The following is a 15,967-nucleotide window of genomic DNA, read 5'->3' as shown; positions in this document are numbered from 1 at the left end:
GACCATAAAAAACAAAGAGGAAGATTTAACAACAATCACATAATTTCTAATTAAATTAGAAGAAAAATAACACATCTGGTTTGACAAGATCTAAATGAGTCACTGATCACAGTGCTTTCCACATGGAGTAACCAGACAAATATAAAAAGTAGCTGGGCTGGGAGAGGATGGTGAAGTAGCCAGCCAGGGAGTTCCGGGCTGGGAGAGGATGGTGAAGTAGCCAGCCAGGGAGTTCTGGGCTGGGAGAGGATGGTGAAGTAGCCAGCCAGGGAGTTCTGGGCTGGGAGAGGATGGTGAAGTAGCCAGCCAGGGAGTTCCGGGCTGGGAGAGGATGGTGATGTAGCCAGCCAGGGGAGTTCTGGGCTGGGAGAGGATGGTGATGTAGCCAGCCAGGGAGTTCTGGGCTGGGAGAGGATGGCGAAGGATGCCCCCTGGGAGCTCTGTTCTGGTGACCTCTGGTGCATTCTAATGCCTTGATTCCATACCAAATAGACATGATTGGTCCCGTGTGGCTCAGTTGGTAGAGCATGGTGTTTGCAACGCCAGGGTTGTGGGTTCGATTCTGGTCCCGTGTGGGTTCGATTCCCACGGGGGACCAGTACGGAGAAAAATGTATGAAATGTATGCATTCACTACTATAAGTTGCTCTGGATAAGAGCATCTGCTAAATGACTAAAATGTAAAATGTACTTTGAAGCTAGAATCCTTAGTTGGTACATCAGTCTTTGGACTTATAAATTAATAAATTAATCCATTGATTGTTGAAGAATATAACTTATAAATGTCTCATGAGCTTAGTTCAACTGTCGTACCCCATCAGAATACAAATGATGAGCTTGTTTTACTACAATGTTTGTAAACAATGTAAACAAACACCGTATAGCCTCAAAACCTGGTTAATTAAACTATAATTTTTATATCATGGATGGTCAGACCTTGCATCCATTGCTTTGTCTACGAATATGAGTGGTTACATTTCTCCAGTCCCATCCCTCAGCTGTTGACCAAAACAACACGCTTTTTAATTGTTTCAATTAAAGACTCAGATTGGTCAAATGAATTGTGGTTTTGAGTAGAAAGACATGACTTCGTAGGATTTGAAGCCCCCAGTGGAAAAGCACGGGTTTGTAAAAGCTAACGTCATGATACTTGTATTGTATTATTCAAGATATTGCTATATGTCTACTGATTTAATTAAAGTGTTGACGATGGAGAAGTTAACTGCTGCTTTCTGTCTAGCAAAGCCCATGTTTAATACCTGCTTCATTCATCAATCACACCTGTTGGTCTATTCATGGGCACCTGACTTCCTCCACTGTCTCCCCCCTCTCCCTCTCCTCTCCAGGTTTTGTGATGGCTACGTGGTGACCTCTCTCCCCCTCTCCTCTCCAGGTTTGGTGATGGCTACATGGTGACCTCCCCCTCCCTCTCCTCTCCAGGGTTGGTGATGGCTACGTGGTGACCTCTCTCTCTCCCTCTCCTCTCCAGGTTTGGTGATGGCTACGTGGTGACCTCTCTCTCCCCCTCCCTCTCCTCTCCAGGTTTGGTGATGGCTACGTGGTGACCTCTCTCTCTCCCTCTCCTCTCCAGGTTTGGTGATGGCTACATGGTGACCTCTCTCCACCTCTCCTCTCCAGGTTTGGTGATGGCTACATGGTGACCTCTCTATCCCTCTCCTCTCCAGGTTTTGTGATGGCTACATGGTGAACTCCCTCCCTCTCCTCTCCAGGTTTGGTGATGGCTACGTGGTGTTCTCTCTCTCTCCCTCTCCTCTCCAAGTTTGGTGATGGCTACGTGGTGACCTCTCTCTCTCCCTCTCCTCTCCAGGTTTGGTGATGGCTACGTGGTGACCTCTCTCTCTCCCTCTCCTCTCCAGGTTTGGTGATGGCTACGTGGTGACCTCTCTCTCCCTCTCCTCTCCAGGTTTGGTGATGGCTACGTGGTGACCTCTCTCCCCCTCTCCTCTCCAGGTTTGGTGATGGCTACTTGGTGAACTCTCTCTCCCCCTCCCTCTCCTCTCCAGGTTTGGTGATGGCTACGTGGTGACTTCCCTCTCCTCTCCAGGTTTGGTGATGGCTACGTGGTGACCTCTCTCCACCTCTCCTCTCCAGGTTTGGTGATGGCTACATGGTGACCTCTCTATCCCTCTCCTCTCCAGGTTTTGTGATGGCTACATGGTGACCTCCCTCCCTCTCCTCTCCAGGTTTGGTGATGGCTACGTGGTGACCTCTCTCTCTCCCTCTCCTCTCCAGGTTTGGTGATGGCTACGTGGTGACCTCTCTCTCTCCCTTTCCACTCCAGGTTTGGTGATGGCTACATGGTGACCTCTCTCTCCCTCTCCTCTCCAGGTTTGGTGATGGCTACGTGGTGACCTCTCTCTCCCTCTCCTCTCCAGGTTTGGTGATGGCTACGTGGTGACCTCTCTCTCTCCCCCTCTCCTCTCCAGGTTTGGTGATGGCTATGTGGTGACCATGAAGGTAAAGGCAGCTAAAGCAGGCGTATCTCCAGAGCTGGGTCCAGCGGAGAGCTTCATGGAGAGCAGCTTCCCGGGGTGTGTCCAGAGAGAGAAACACTACAACACTCTGCAGTATGAGATCGCCTCCTCTTCCCTGGCTAGGATCTTCCAGCTAGTGGTCGCCAACAAGGACAAACTCAATATAGAGGACTACTCTGTATCACAGACTACACTAGATCAGGTAACTACTCTGTCAGACTACACTAGATCAGGTAACTACTCTGTCAGACCACACTAGATCAGGTGACTACTCTGTCAGACTACAGTAGATCAGGTAACTACTCTGTCAGACTACACCAGATCAGGTGACTACTCCGTCTATCAGACTACACTAGATCAGGTAACTAGAGGGATGTTGTTAAGATTAGGGATTAGGGGTTTGGGGTTAAAGGACAAGCACCAAGGAGGTGTATCACTGACCACATCGACCACAGGTTAATGAGCATGGCAATGTTTAAGGTAGACTCAGCCATATGACCTCATCATACACAGCCAGAAAGACATCTGAGGCCAGGGGGATTTATTATAAGTGATTCAGACTTGAATAAAGAATAGCCTTGAGTGGAGATGGATGGTTCCGTCCTTAGCAAGCAGTGAGACAAATAGCTTTAGTGAATCGTGATTCTAAAGGACTTTTACAGAACATTAGTGTTTTCATTGACATTGTGTTGACAGTAATGGGTTTTCTCTCTCCGTTCTCCAGGTGTTTGTGAACTTTGCTAAGCAACAGGCAGGAGAGGACGAGGACGTTTTACAACCCCGAGCGGTCAACGCGCGCAATGAAAAACAAAATGTCCCCACGAAACGCAAGGTCTCCCCCATCAAGATAAAAACCAGAAGACAAACTAAAATTTGAAAGTTAATCTGTGGAAATATGACTTCCTACGGAATGTATTGTCAAACGTTTTAATGCGGGAAAACCGACAAAATGTATTGTAATAGGTAGACACGCACTGGCAGTATTATGGAAACGTTTTGAAATTAATTATTGTTAGATTCATGAATTATGTTTGGAATATGTTCCTTAGGCTTTGGAAGTCATATTTTTTTGCATGTTGATTGTGTATTGTGTAAAATGGCTGCCAAAAAAGACAAGACGAGGTCAAGTTTGCAGGACACAGACGCCAGTTGACAGCAGATAGCTCCTCAAACACACCAGGGGTGTATCTCAATAGTCTGGAGTGGCTTCCTCTCCTCATCCCCTTTTTCTCCCTTGGTTTATAAGGGGCTGCTTCCTCTTCAATTAAAACACACCTACACAGAGAAAAAGGCCCCAATTTTTTATTTATTTATTACGCAGTATCAATACGGGACCACAAGATGGCGCTGCATTTACACTGACATTTATATACCAAATCTAATAATAATGCTTAGATAATTTATATAGCCTTTCAAATAATGTAGAAAAAAAATCTTGCCTGGTTTATATATGTGTTTTGCCATTTTCATCACTTTAGGACGTATTCTTACACTTTTACATGTTAACCATTTAGCAGATGCTCTTATTCAGAGAGCTAGGTGAGACAACCACATATCACAATAAGTACATTTTTTTTCCTCAAAGTAGCTGTCAGTGGGGGTGTGGGATTATTTAAGATACACTTTGAAGAGGTAGGATTTCAGATGTCATTTCCTAAGCACAGCTTTATATGCTCACCTAATATATAGTGCAGGGGTAACAATGTTATTTATATTTTACCTTTATTTAACAAGGCAAGTCAGTTAAGAGCAAATTCTTATTTACAATGATGGCGTGGGTTAACTGCCTTGTTCAGAGGCAGAACGACAGATTTTTACCTTGTCAGCTCGGGGATTCGATCTAGCAACCTTTCGGTGACTGGCTCAATGCTCTAACCACTAGGCTACCTGCCACCCACAGAGGGCCGTGTGGGTGCAGGCTTTCGTTCTAGCCAAGCAGTCTCGATTGAAGACGATGACTCTTAGTTGAATCAGGTGAGTTCCTGCTTGGCTGGAATGAAAGCCTGCACTTATACCTATTTGTGGATATGATATAGGCTATCACTCCTGTTGTAGTGGACTCAAACACAACGTAACAAACAAACCGCCCCACAAAATATGTTTTTTATTTTATTGTTACCATTTTTTGTTGTTTTTGAAGTTTAACATGTCACAAATGCTGTTTCTAATCAAGAATACCGTACAAATGGATAACGCTTCCATTTCCTACGATCAGGGATGGGCAACTTTGATGGGGTTGGGGGCCACAAAAAATTTGAACTCATTATGAGGGGCCATAGTGGCTCGTGGGTCTGTGTACCCACATTTATATACCAAAATTAATAATAATGCTAAGCTCATTTATAGAGCCGTTCAAATAATGTAGAAATATCTTGCTTGGTTTATATTTTCTATACATTTTTCCATTGGATGTAGAGAAAATGTTGCCGTTTTAAAGCAAGTTTGTTGCAATTCTATAAATTTGACCATTGGGACAGAGAACAGATTTGGCAATTTTCTAACAAATGTCCTGCAATTCTACTAATTTCAGCCATGGGGCGGAGAACAAAATTAAATGTTTTACAGCAAATTTCCTGTAATTCTACACATTTTTCTATAGGGTGGAGAGAAATGTGAGACTGACCAACAAAATCAAAACGGGGGAACCCCCCCCCCCACTCCCCCGGCCGGTGATTCCACCATGATTACTAAGTTTAGATAGCTGGCCGCTAGACTAATTTGTTTTGGCTGACGTGCTAATTGAGTAACTATCAGTGACTGATAAAACAAGAGGAAAAACTGCTGATTTACAACCAGATTTAAAAATGTCACCTTGTGTATTCTACCCCCCCCCCCCACACACACCCTACCCTCCAGCGAGGGCCTTCAAAAGGGGCCCCACGCGGGCTGCCAGTTGCCCATCCCCGTCATAGCTAGTATTATGGATGAGAATAGATATGTGTATCAACTTCAACTGGATGCCATGCTTTAACAGCAAAACACTGGCCCTGTTAAATCCAAATGTGTTAATTAATAACACAACCTTACTGTGAAAAAAAATAAAACAGTCCCACTGTAAAACTAACAACATAAACAAATAAGATAAAATGCTATTAATATCACACAAATTAAATATTATGGTTACTTAACATCTGTTTTGACTTAACGGGGCCATCTGTCCTTCAACAGGGGAACAAGTGTACTAGACTTCAAGTGCACTAGGTTCAAGACCACTACTATAAAGTATTGTCACTCACATGAACTGTGCCGCAACAATGACTATGGTGAATAAAAAAAACAAAAAACGATCAATTCTCTACGACTACAGGGAATCAAAACCAATCTATTGTATCATTCCACACTTGCAGTACATTCATCCTAACTTCAAACCAGTATCTGTGTAAACCCATAACCTTGCTACAAATGTACACTTTAGTGTAGAGTTGAGTGATGACATTAAGTCACAGGCCTGAGTGAGGCCTTGTAACCCTATTCTGACTGAGAGGCTGTCACAAAGTTCATTTATATCCAGCTCGCTTGTTGACTGGGTATCTGTTGTTCCCTATTTAGTGTCACTCCTTTTGGCCAGAGCCACATCATATCCCCTACAGGTGCACTATTACCACAGTGTCCAGTCACTGCTTTCTCTAACTGTAGTAGAGCATGAATGGCTCTGTCTAAAATAGCATCCTATTCCCTATGTAGTACACTACATTTGGCAAGAGGCCTATGTGGCTCTGGTCAAAAGTATAGGGAATAGGGTTGTGAACAATTTTGGTAATTTACCCCAAAATTCCCAGGTGTTCCAGAAATCCTGGTTGGACGATTCCAGATTTCCTGCTTTTTCCCTTCTGATTCCATGGAATTTACAACTAGGATTTCTGGAAAAACTGGGGATTTGGTGACAGTTAACCAGAATTCTTGCAACCCTTATAGGGAACAGGGGTATAATTAAGGATTAGGCTCTTGTTGTTAAAACCCTGGCTGGCTCAAAGGAACAAAGGGATGATAGCTGATCTCAGTTCAGGGTAGTCTGTAAACTCTCTGATGTACATCTTGTGTTTTCCCCTTGCCCAGATGGTCATCTGGACGAAGCCCAGCAACGTGAACAGAGCCACTGTGGAAAGAGAGACAGAACAGTTCGTTAGTTAGTTAGTAGAGTCACGAAATGGTGACTAAACTTAACAAAGGAATGGAATTGTGGCTTTAGAATCACACGTACTTATGTCAGTCTTTATCAAGACTACAGAACTGGTAGTGTACAAGCATATCCTTTATTAACATGTCAGTCTTTATCAAGACTACAGAACTGGCAGTGTACAAGCATATCCTTTATTAACATGTCAGTCTTTATCAAGACTACAGAACTGGCAGTGTACAAGCATATCCTTTATTAACATGTCAGTCTTTATCAAGACTACAGAACTGGCAGTGTACAAGCATATCCTTTATTAACATGTCAGTATTTATCAAGACTACAGAACTGGCAGTGTACAAGCATATCCTTTATTAACATGTCAGTCTTTATCAAGACTACAGAACTGGCAGTGTACAAGCATATCCTTTATTAACATGTCAGTCTTTATCAAGACTACAGAACTGGCAGTGTACAAGCATATCCTTTATTAACAGAGTACAACATAACTGGTATGACAATCTCTCCCACAGGTGGCTATATTTCTATACATTTTCTCATTCTGAACTTCTTAATAAGTGAATGAGACGGGTGTGGCTTCGTTACAATGATCACGTTATTAAATAAAATCTGATTTGATTTGAAGAGCAGCTTTTCTCCGATTTGACAGCTCCAACGCAGTTATACCTTTCATCAAAAACATCGAGCTATGCAGGTGTCGGCTATCACCGGTTAACGCTTGATTTGATTTGAATCTAGGCCTTAGTATTATGAAAATACGTGTTTGTAAATATGTAAGCAGCTTCTAACGTTTACTACCTAAGTACAGTACACGTTAGACGGTGAAAGGTGTGTAGTTTTACCTGGAACACACTGTGTCATGATGGAGAAACTCAACCACGTCCCCACCTGACGAATCAAAACATATACCGTATCAGTCAGAAGTTTGGACACACCTACTCATTTAAGGGTTTTTCTTTATTTTGACTATTTTCTACATTGTAGAATAATAGTGAAGACATCACAACTATGAAATAACACATACAATCATGTAGTAACCAAGACATTGTTAAACAAATCAAAATATATGTTATATTTGAGATTCTTCAAAGTAGCCACTCTTTGCCTTGATGACAGCTTTGCACACTCTTGGCATTCTCTCAACCAGCTTCATGAGGTAGTCACATGGAATGCATTGTGGAATTTCTTTAATTCTTAATGTGTTAGAGCTGGTCAGTTGTGCTGGGTGGTATACAGAAGATAGCCCTATTTGAAAAGACCAAGTCCATATTATGACAAGAACAGCTCAAATAAGCAAAGAGAAATGACAGTCCATCATTACTTTAAGACATGAAGGTCAGTCAATCCGGAAAATGTCAAGAACTTTTAGAGTTTCTTAAAGTACAGTTGCAAAAACCATCAAGCGCTATGATGAAACTGGCTCTCATGAGGACCACCACAAGAAAGGAAGACACAGAGTTACCTCTGCTGCAGAGGATAAGTTCATTAGACTTTACAAGCCTCAGAAATTGCAGCCCAAATAAATGCTTCACAGAGTTACAAGTAACAGACACATCTCAACATCAACTATTCAGAGGACACTGTGTGAATCAGGCCTTCATGGTTGAATTGCTGCAAAGAAACCACTACTAAAGGACACCAATAAGAAGAAGAGACTTGCTTGGGCCAAGAAACTTGAGCAATGGACATTAGACCGGTGGAAATCAGTCCTGTGGTCGAATCAGTCCAAATTTGAGATTTTTGGTTCCAACCGCTGTGTCTTTGTGAGACGCAGAGTAGGTGAACAGATGATCTCCGCATGTGTGGTTCCCACCGTGAAGCATGGAGGAGGAGGTGTGATGGTGTTGGGGTGCTTTGCTGTTGACACTGTCAGTGATTTATTTAGAATTCAAGGCACACTTAACCAGCATGTCTACCACAGCATTCTGCAGCGATACGCCGTCCCATCTGGTTTGCTCTTAGTGGGACTATCATTTGTTTTTCAACAAGACCTCCAGGCTGTGTAAGGGCTATTTTAACAAGGAGAGTGATGGAGTGCTGAAATCAGATGACCTGGCCTCCACAATCACCTGACCTCAACCCAACTGAGATGGTTTGAGATGAATTGGACTGCAGAGTGAAGTAAATGCAGCCAACAAGTGCTCAACATATGTGGGAACTCCTTCAATACTGTTGGAAAAGCATTCCTCATGAAGCTGGTTGAGAGAATGCCAAGAGTGTGCAATGCTGTCATCAAGGCAAAGGGTGGCTACTTTGAAGAATCTCAAATATAAATATATTTTGATTTGTTTAAAACCTGTTGGGGATAGGGGGCAGTATTTGCACGGCCGGATAAAAAACGTACCCGATTTAATCTGGTTACTACTCCTGCCCAGTAACTAGAATATGCATATAATTAGTAGATTTGGATAGAAAACACTCTAAAGTTTCTAGAACTGTTTGAATGGTGTCTGTGAGTATAACAGAACTCATATGGCAGTCAAAACCCTGAGACAAATCCTAACAGGAAATGGAAATCTGATGTGTGGAATCACTTCAAACCTTTGCCATTGAAACACACAGGGACTTATTAATCATTTAGCACTTCCTAAGGCTTCCACTAGATGTCAACAGTCTTTACAAAGTGGTTTGAGTCTTCTATGGTAGAAACTGACCCAAAGAGAGGCTTGGGAAGTTGGTCACAGGGGGAGGGCCATTACTACTATGATGCGGGCGCCCATGGGAACCCTTTTGTTCCGAAACATTTCGTAAGACAATGCAATCATCCACCTTGAATATTATTGAAGCTCTGGTTGAAAAAGGCCCAAAAGATTTATGTTATACAACGTTTGACATGTTTGAACGAACGTAAATATATATTTTTTGCACATTCGGGACGACAAGTCCCACGCGCTTCAGTACATTATGAGTAGCCTTCGGAACGCGCTAACAAGAAGGAACTATTGGGACATAAATTATTAACTTTTTCGAACAAAACTACATTTGTTGTGGACCTGGGATTCCTGGAAGTGCCTTCTGATGAAGATAATCAAAGGTAAGGGAATATTTACAATAGTATATTTGATTTTAGATGATTCCAAGATGGAGCTAACATGTATCGCCTAGCCTATTTTTCTGAGCATACCACGTCGTTTATTGCAAAGTGTGATTTCCCAGTAAAGTTATTTTTAAATCTGGCAATGCGGTTGCATTCACGAGATGTTAATCTATAATTCTTTGAATGACAATATTAAATTTTAACAATGTTTTCGAATAGTAATTTTGTAAATTTTGATTCACCGGAAGCATTTGAGGGAAAATATTTTCAGAACGTCACGCGCCGATATAAAATGCTGTTTTTATATATAAATATGAACTTTATCGAACAACAAATGCATGTATTGTGTAACATGATGTCCTAGGAGTGTCATCTGATGAAGATTGTCAAAGGTTAGTGCTGCATTTAGCAGTGTTTTGGGTATTTGTGATGCATCTAGTTGCTTTGAAAATGGCAGTGTGATTTATTTTGGCAGGGTACTCTCCTAACATAATCTAATGTTTTGCTTTTGCTGTAAAGCCTTTTTGAAATCGGACAACGTGATTCGATTCAGGAGAGGTGTATCTATAAAATGGTGTAAAATAGTCATATGTTTGAGAAATTGATGTTATAGCATTTATGAGGTTTTGTATTTCGCGCAACACGATTCCACTGGCTGTTGACTAGGGTGGGACGCAAGCGTCCCACGTTCCCAGACAGGTTAACACTTTTTTTGGTTACTACATGATTCCGTATGTGCTATTTCATAGTTTTGATGTCTTCACTATTATACTACAATGTAGAAAATAGTACAAATAAAGAAAACCCCTGAAATGAGTAGGTGTGTCCAAACGTTTGACTGGTACTGTGTATCATAGACAAATATTATATATATATTATTTGAAGGTGTACACCATACAAGCATATGACCCCATGGTCAGCGACTCATGTATAGACTGTCCTGTGTGACTAAGTCAATAGAGCACAGACCTTGCAACACTAAGGGTCACGGGCAGTGCCATTGAGGCCATCTCCAGTTTTGAAGTAGTCAATTTTCTTATTCTGTTACTTCTATGAGTTGGTAAACAAACTGAAAGGGTGCATACTGCCATCTAGAGTGTGTTGTTTGAACAGGTATAAAGCCAAGGTTGGCGATTTGCTGCCCCCTGCAGTTATGGCATGTTTACCAGTGAATTATATTCGTTAGATGATCCCTCCTCATGACCTGCATGGAATTATGGGATCCTTCCTTAAACCCATAGGAAGTTCCACCCGGTTGACTACTTATAAAATTGCGAAAGTCCTCAATGGTGCTGCCCAGGCTAAAACAAGCCTATTGGGCAACAGAGCCCTCTTATCTATCTCTATGAGTTTGACCCACCTCATAGGTGTAGTTGGGACACGACACAAAGAAGAACAGCCATGTGAAGGGGTTCCTGGTTGGATATGGGATCCGCTTGGGCCTCAGACCTGGTAGACAGCAGGACACAACTGTGAGAAGGTGTGTATCATCATGGAAATATCTTCTCAGCTGGTAAACTACCACACAGATGTTGCTGACTCAACTAGCAATTTGTGAGAAATATTTGAGGAACTTGCTCCCCATTGCCTATCTTGGCTATGACATTGTTCTAGAATGAACTTGCTCCCCATTACCTATCTTGGCTATGACATTGTTCTAGAATGAACTTGCTCCCCATTACCTATCTTGGCTATGACATTGTTCTAGAATGAACTTGCTCCCCATTACCTATCTTGGCTATGACATTGTTCTAGAATGAACTTGCTCCCCATTACCTATCTTGGCTATGACATTGTTCTAGAATGAACTTGCTCCCCATTACCTATCTTGGCTATGACATTGTTCTAGAATGAACTTGCTCCCCATTACCTATCTTGGCTATGACATTGTTCTAGAATGAACTTGCTCCCCATTACCTATCTTGGCTATGACATTGTTCTAGAATGAACTTGCTCCCCATTACCTATCTTGGCTATGACATTGTTCTAGAATGAACTTGCTCCCCATTACCTATCTTGGCTATGACATTGTTCTAGAATATTCAATCAATACAACACATTCAGAAATGCTGGAAAGTAACTCACCATTACAGCCCAAGTTATTGAGAGCCAAATGAATTGAGAAGTTTCCAGCTTCACAGAGCTGGGAGTACAAAGAAAGACAGAAAGAAAAAGACAGAAAGAGAGAAAGTCAGAAATAAAAATAGACAGACAGAAAGAAAGAGAGACAGACAGACAGACAGACAGACAGACAGACAGACAGACAGACAGACAGACAGACAGACAGACAGACAGAAAGAAATAAAGAGAGAGAAAGAGAGAAAGACAGAAAGAGAAAAAGAAAGAGAGAAAGACATTTTTGGGAAAGAAGCCATTTCTGAAGACAGATGATGATGATGATGAAGAATGTTTTCCTCTGTTGTTCTGACTCAATGAAAACACAATGAGGCTGAGAGATATAACGTCAGGCTACATACCATAAACACCACCAAGGAAGAGTAGACTTGGAGATTCCCATACGCTGTAAGACACATACAGCTCCTTAAGCGTCTGCTAAATGACTAAATGTAAATGTAAATGTAAGCAAGAAAATCATCTATCAACAGTTAGCGTTGTCATCCATTCATCCATTTGTTGGTTAGGAGTGGTACTCACATGGTGGAGTGTAGAGGGGGTGGTTGATGTAGTAGGCTAGCCAAGCAGAAAACCCCCAGTAGTACAGGCAGTTCTGAGAGTAGAACAGTATAGTATACAATAGCATAGTATATAATAGATTATAATAGTATATTTTCGTATAGAATAGTATAGTACAGAATAGTATAGTATAGTAAATAACAGAATATTATAGTATAGAATAGTTTAGACTAGTATAGTATATAACAGCATAGAGCAGAATAGTATAGTATAGTATATAATAGAATAGTATAGTATATTATAGTATAGTATATATTAGAATAGAATAGTATATTATAGCATTTAACAGTATAGAATAGAATAGTATAGTATATAATAGTATAGTATATAATAGTACAGTATAGAATAGTATAGTATATAGCAGTATGGTATAGAATAGAATAGTATTGTACATAATAGCATAGTATATAATAGAATAGTATAGTGCAGTGTATAACAGTACAGTATAGAATAGGATAGTATATAATAGTATAGTGCAGTGTATAACAGTACAGTATATAATAGTATAGTATATAATAGTATAGAATAGAATAGTATAGACTAGTATAGTATATAATAGAATAGAATAGTATAGACTAGTAAAGTATATAATAGAATAGAATAGAATAGTATAGACTAGTATAGTATATAATAGTATAGAATAGAATAGTATAGACTAGTATAGTATATAATAGAATAGAATAGTATAGACTAGTATAGTATATAATAGTATAGAATAGAATAGTATAGACTAGTATAGTATATAATAGTATAGAATAGAATAGTATAGACTAGTATAGTATATAATAGAATAGAATAGTATAGACTAGTATAGTATATAATAGTATAGAATAGAATAGTATAGACTAGTATAGTATATAATAGTATAGAATAGAATAGAATAGACTAGTATAGTATATAATAGAATAGAATAGTATAGACTAGTATAGTATATAATAGTATAGAATAGTATAGACTAGTATAGTATATAATAGTATAGAATAGTATAGACTAGTATAGTATATAATAGTATAGAATAGAATAGTATAGACTAGTATAGTATATAATATAATAGAATAGAATAGAATAGTATAGACTAGTATAGTATATAATAGTATAGTGCAGTGTATAACAGTACAGTATATAATAGTATAGTATATAATAGTATAGAATAGAATAGTATAGACTAGTATAGTATATAATAGAATAGAATAGTATAGACTAGTATAGTATATAATAGTATAGAATAGAATAGAATAGACTAGTATATAATAGTATAGAATAGTATAGACTAGTATAGTATATAATAGTATAGAATAGAATAGAATAGACTAGTATATAATAGTATAGAATAGAATAGTATAGACTAGTATAGTATATAATAGTATAGAATAGAATAGAATAGACTAGACTAGTATATAATAGTATAGAATAGAATAGAATAGAATAGACTAGTATATAATAGTATAGAATAGAATAGTATAGACTAGTATAGTATATAATAGTATAGAATAGAATAGAATAGACTAGTATAGTATATAATAGTATAGAATAGAATAGAATAGAATAGTATAGTATATAATAGTATAGTATAGAATAGAATAGAATAGAATAGTATATAATAGTATAGTATAGAATAGAATAGTATAGACTAGTATAGTATATAATAGAATAGAATAGTATAGTATATAATAGTATAGTATAGAATAGAATAGTATAGACTAGTATAGTATATAATAGTATAGAATAGAATAGAATAGACTAGTATAGTATATAATAGAATAGAATAGTATAGACTAGTATAGTATATAATAGTATAGAATAGTATAGACTAGTATAGTATATAATAGTATAGTATAGAATAGAATAGACTAGTATATAATAGTATAGAATAGAATAGTATAGACTAGTATAGTATATAATAGTATAGAATAGAATAGAATAGACTAGTATAGTATATAATAGAATAGAATAGTATAGTATAGACTAGTATAGTATATAATAGAATAGAATAGTATAGTATAGACTAGTATAGTATATAATAGAATAGAATAGTATAGACTAGTATAGTATATAATAGTATAGAATAGAATAGAATAGAATAGTATAGTATATAATAGTATAGAATAGAATAGTATAGACTAGTATAGTATAGACTAGTATAGTATATAATAGAATAGAATAGAATAGTATAGTATATAATAGTATAGAATAGAATAGAATAGTATAGTATATAATAGTATAGAATAGAATAGAATAGTATAGTATAGACTAGTATAGTATATAATAGAATAGAATAGAATAGAATAGTATAGTATATAATAGTATAGAATAGAATAGAATAGTATAGTATAGACTAGTATAGTATATAATAGTATAGAATAGAATAGAATAGTATAGTATAGACTAGTATAGTATATAATAGAATAGAATAGAATAGAATAGTATAGTATATAATAGTATAGAATAGAATAGTATAGAATAGTATAGTATATAATAGTATAGAATAGAATAGTATAGACTAGTATAGTATAGAATAGAATAGAATAGTATAGTATATAATAGTATAGAATAGAATAGTATAGAATAGTATAGACTAGTATAGTATATAATAATATAGAATAGAATAGTATAGAATAGTATAGACTAGTATAGTATATAATAGTATAGAATAGAATAGTATAGTATATAATAGTATAGAATAGAATAGTATAGAATAGTATAGACTAGTATAGTGGTTGATGTAGTAGGCTAGCCAAGCAGAAAACCCCCAGTAGTACAGGCAGTTCTGAGAGTAGAACAGTATAGTATACAATAGCATAGTATATAATAGATTATAATAGTATATTTTCGTATAGAATAGTATAGTACAGAATAGTATAGTATAGTAAATAACAGAATATTATAGTATAGAATAGTTTAGACTAGTATAGTATATAACAGCATAGAGCAGAATAGTATAGTATAGTATATAATAGAATAGTATAGTATATTATAGTATAGTATATATTAGAATAGAATAGTATATTATAGCATTTAACAGTATAGAATAGAATAGTATAGTATATAATAGTATAGTATATAATAGTACAGTATAGAATAGTATAGTATATAGCAGTATGGTATAGAATAGAATAGTATTGTACATAATAGCATAGTATATAATAGAATAGTATAGTGCAGTGTATAACAGTACAGTATAGAATAGGATAGTATATAATAGTATAGTGCAGTGTATAACAGTACAGTATATAATAGTATAGTATATAATAGTATAGAATAGAATAGTATAGACTAGTATAGTATATAATAGAATAGAATAGTATAGACTAGTATAGTATATAATAGAATAGAATAGAATAGTATAGACTAGTATAGTATATAATAGTATAGAATAGAATAGTATAGACTAGTATAGTATATAATAGAATAGAATAGTATAGACTAGTATAGTATATAATAGTAAAGAATAGAATAGTATAGACTAGTATAGTATATAATAGTATAGAATAGAATAGTATAGACTAGTATAGTATATAATAGAATAGAATAGTATAGACTAGTATAGTATATAATAGTATAGAATAGAATAGTATAGACTAGTATAGTATATAATAGTATAGAATAG

General features: G+C 37.3%; 2 protein-coding genes across 4 annotated transcripts in view; one reads left to right on the top strand and one right to left on the bottom strand.

Moving 5' to 3' along the window:
- The window catches only part of abca4b (ATP-binding cassette, sub-family A (ABC1), member 4b), a 92,340-nt gene extending 88,590 nt beyond the window's left edge, over positions 1-3,750 (top strand). The window contains exons 51-52 of the mRNA XM_029705975.1: positions 2,447-2,696; positions 3,219-3,750. Of these exons, the coding sequence (XP_029561835.1) occupies positions 2,447-2,696; positions 3,219-3,371 (403 nt within the window). The 3' untranslated portion in view covers positions 3,372-3,750. The remainder of the gene's footprint in view (positions 1-2,446; positions 2,697-3,218) is intronic.
- A 31-nt stretch (positions 3,751-3,781) lies between these two features.
- The window catches only part of LOC115157593 (very-long-chain enoyl-CoA reductase), a 29,592-nt gene continuing 17,406 nt past the window's right edge, over positions 3,782-15,967 (bottom strand). For 2 of the 3 annotated variants that reach the window (XM_029705978.1, XM_029705976.1), the window contains 6 exons: positions 12,322-12,394; positions 12,144-12,187; positions 11,752-11,809; positions 11,027-11,115; positions 7,472-7,517; positions 3,782-6,590 (listed from right to left, as the gene is read on the bottom strand). In XM_029705978.1, the coding sequence (XP_029561838.1) occupies positions 6,463-6,590; positions 7,472-7,517; positions 11,027-11,115; positions 11,752-11,809; positions 12,144-12,187; positions 12,322-12,394 (438 nt within the window). In that variant the 3' untranslated portion in view covers positions 3,782-6,462. Of the gene's footprint in view, positions 6,591-7,471; positions 7,518-11,026; positions 11,116-11,751; positions 11,810-12,143; positions 12,188-12,321; positions 12,395-15,082; positions 15,128-15,967 lie in introns of all 3 variants that reach the window. The other variant, XM_029705977.1, reaches the window with a different exon arrangement.

This window comes from Salmo trutta, chromosome 21, assembly GCF_901001165.1.
Source record: "Salmo trutta chromosome 21, fSalTru1.1, whole genome shotgun sequence".
Classification (NCBI taxonomy): domain Eukaryota; kingdom Metazoa; phylum Chordata; class Actinopteri; order Salmoniformes; family Salmonidae; genus Salmo; species Salmo trutta.
The sequence above is the reverse complement of the archived record's forward strand: the minus strand, read 5'-3'. Positions and strand labels throughout refer to the sequence as shown.